This window comes from Epinephelus moara, chromosome 1 (assembly GCF_006386435.1).
Source record: "Epinephelus moara isolate mb chromosome 1, YSFRI_EMoa_1.0, whole genome shotgun sequence".
In the NCBI taxonomy this organism is placed as follows: domain Eukaryota; kingdom Metazoa; phylum Chordata; class Actinopteri; order Perciformes; family Serranidae; genus Epinephelus; species Epinephelus moara.
Window position 1 is genome coordinate 42,383,231 of NC_065506.1, and position 3,077 is coordinate 42,386,307.

General features: G+C 37.9%; 1 protein-coding gene across 1 annotated transcript in view; it reads right to left on the bottom strand.

Annotated features, from left to right (window-relative positions):
• bbox1 (butyrobetaine (gamma), 2-oxoglutarate dioxygenase (gamma-butyrobetaine hydroxylase) 1) overlaps positions 1-3,077 on the bottom strand; it is a 38,646-nt gene continuing 35,569 nt past the window's right edge. Inside the window, exon 8 of the mRNA XM_050042380.1 lies at positions 1-2,039. Coding sequence (XP_049898337.1) covers positions 1,879-2,039 — 161 coding nt within the window. The 3' untranslated portion in view covers positions 1-1,878. The remainder of the gene's footprint in view (positions 2,040-3,077) is intronic.

Below are 3,077 nucleotides of genomic sequence, written 5' to 3' on the forward strand. Positions count from 1 at the left end.
TTGCTATTTTATTGGTTCATTTCTTCTTTGGTTGCTTGTTGCCTTCTTTCGGTGTTTTTGAATGAAATCAAGCCAGTGTGCTCAGGTTTCAAAGAGTTAAGTCCAAACTGATGCGTCCCGTCTCACTGCTTGATGGCGTTAGTCCCCCGCGCAGTCCATTGGATCGTCATGGTACCAAACTAATGACTCAGCTCAGTGTAGCAGGCGGATGCAAACATTTGGACCCAGGCAGCATGACTCAGCACTGAGACGCACCAGCTGTGGGTAAGTTTAAATGAAGCCTAGTTTGAGGGGTCATTCCTGACATTAATCGTCTGTAGGTAATTTGCCTACCTTTGTGTTTTAGACAGATATTTTTCAGAAATCGACCACAGGAAGTGAAAATGTCTTTTTCTGCCACAGTGAGTGTGTTTACATGCACATTAATTTTCCACTATAAGTCCGAATATGATAATATTCCAAAATTGATACAGGTCATGTAAACAGCATTATAAATTCAGATATTCCAAATTCAGACATGGGATATGCCAGTTTTAGGAGCCTTCTTTGGGCATGTTCACGGCACACTTGGGGATTTACAGCAGTTTGCGGCCTCTTTCCTGTTTACAGTAGGCTCTGTGCGTTGTCATGGATACGTTATACACTAAATAACCAACGGTTTGCAAGTGTGTCTGTGTTCCACTTTTTAATATTTTGACGCAACAAACGTCATGATAGGGCTCGTTAATCAGAGTGTGCACGGCTAACAAGAACGTTAGTGGAATATTCATTGTTATTCACCATGTTAACAGCATAGAAGAATACTTTCACTTTGAGAATTAGGGCAAAAAACTGAATATTTAGTGCATGGAAACATCCTCAGTGTGTGTGGACCTAATACCAAGAGTAGCTCTGATAAACATCAACACAACTTAAAGTCTTTTCCCTCAGTGTGGACTGTAGCTGGTTCAATGGGCTCCCTCAGTTGATCTGGTTTTCAGTGGGCAGCGACTGAATCCCAAACTTTGTGTTAAGCAGAGAAGCAGACGCGTCTTTGTAATTCGGTTCAACTGACCCTTTAAATTAACAGATACTTCACACTTGTTCTAGCGCAGCTACTGCACTGCAGCTTTAAGGCCATTTTTAATTCAGACTGCGAACAGAATTCTACAGAATGAAGGAAGAGTCAAGGACACCACACTGTGTAGGCAGGAGGCACAGGGTTGAACAGCAGAGGTAGCACAGTACTGTAGTAGGAGAAACTTTGACATGAGGGCTCTGTGTGAAATCACTCCCACGTTCACTGCTCCCTATATACACACACTCAGCACTTTACTATACACTGCAGTGAGCTCTAATGCCATCAGATATCATCATCAAACCAAATGTCAGATGTGATTATAGCTGTTAGTCAACAGGGAGTCATCTCGAGCAGCCAGGTCGAGAACTGAGAATAATGAACCAGCTTTAAAAACTCATACATTACATAATATAAACACAATGTGGCATTTTCAGAAATGTATAAAACCCATTTCATTAAATTTAAGCTTATAAAATTTGTCACTATGACTGAATACAAACCACCTTTTTAATTTAAAAACAAGGTGTCGTAAATAATAATAATCATTGCATTGAAGCGTTGCTTTAAGTTACATGTTTGAGAAGTTTCTCTCATCATTTAAAGTTTGCAGATATTGGAAAGTAAATTATTGTTGCTTAATTCATGATTTCATGCCTGACTCCTTCAGAGTCAGAGACTGAGCTCTCGACCTGTTGTCAGACACATCAGTATCTTTGCACTTCGCCCTCAGCGCTTTAAGAGCAACATTTAGCTGAGCTCACAGTCTCAAGCCACCCAGCACTGTTTTCATTCCAGCTTTTTAAATTTGGCCGTGGAGCTCAAATGTTCCCCTGGACCGAGCTGCGCAGTATCCGGAGGCGAGACATGACTTCATCCCAGTCCAGATAGGCTCCCTCAAGGTGTCGCAACCTGTCAGGACTGCTGATGTACGGCCTCCGTCCGTGCAGCAGGCGCCAGTTATCAAAGGTCACAATGTCGCCTGAAACAAGACAACACCCAAAGATCAGGCACAAAGTTATGACGCTTGATTACGACATTTTTTCACGACATACCATACTATGACGTTTTTCATGATTTTTTCACGACATACTATACTATGACGTTTTTCAACACACTATACTATGACGTTTTTCATGATTTTTTCACGACATACTATAATGACGTTTTTCATGATTTTTTCACGTCATACTATACTATGACGTTTTTCATGATTTTTTTACGACATACTATAATGACGTTTTTCATGATTTTTTCACGTCATACTATATTATGACGTTTTTCGTTTTTTTTTTCCGACATACTATACTATGACGTTTTTCATGATTTTTTCACGACATACTATAATGACGTTTTTCATGATTTTTTCACGACATACTATACTATGACGTTTTTCTGGGGTTTTTTTTTCGACACACTATACTATGACGTTTTTCATGATTTTTTCACGACATACTATAATGACGTTTTTCATGATTTTTTCACGTCATACTATACTATGACGTTTTTCATGAATTTTTCACGACATACTATAATGACGTTTTTCATGATTTTTTTCACGTCATACTATACTATGACGTTTTTCAGGGGTTTTTTCCGACACACTTTACTATGACGTTTTTCATGATTTTTTTTTTACGACATACTATACTATGACGTTTTTCATGATTTTTTCACGACATACTATAATGACGTTTTTCATGATTTTTTCACGTCATACTATACTATGATGTTTTTTCGGGGTTTTTTCCCGACACACTATACTATGATGTTTTTCATGATTTTTTTTACGACATACTATACTATGACGTTTTTCATGATTTTTTCACGACATACTATAATGACGTTTTTCATGATTTTTTCACGTCATACTATATAATGACGTTTTTCGTTGTTTTTTTTCCGACATACAATACTATGACGTTTTTCATGATTTTTTCACGACATACTATACTATGACGTTTTTCATGATTTTTTTACGACATACTATACTGTGGTTTTTTTTGATTTTTTTTCACGT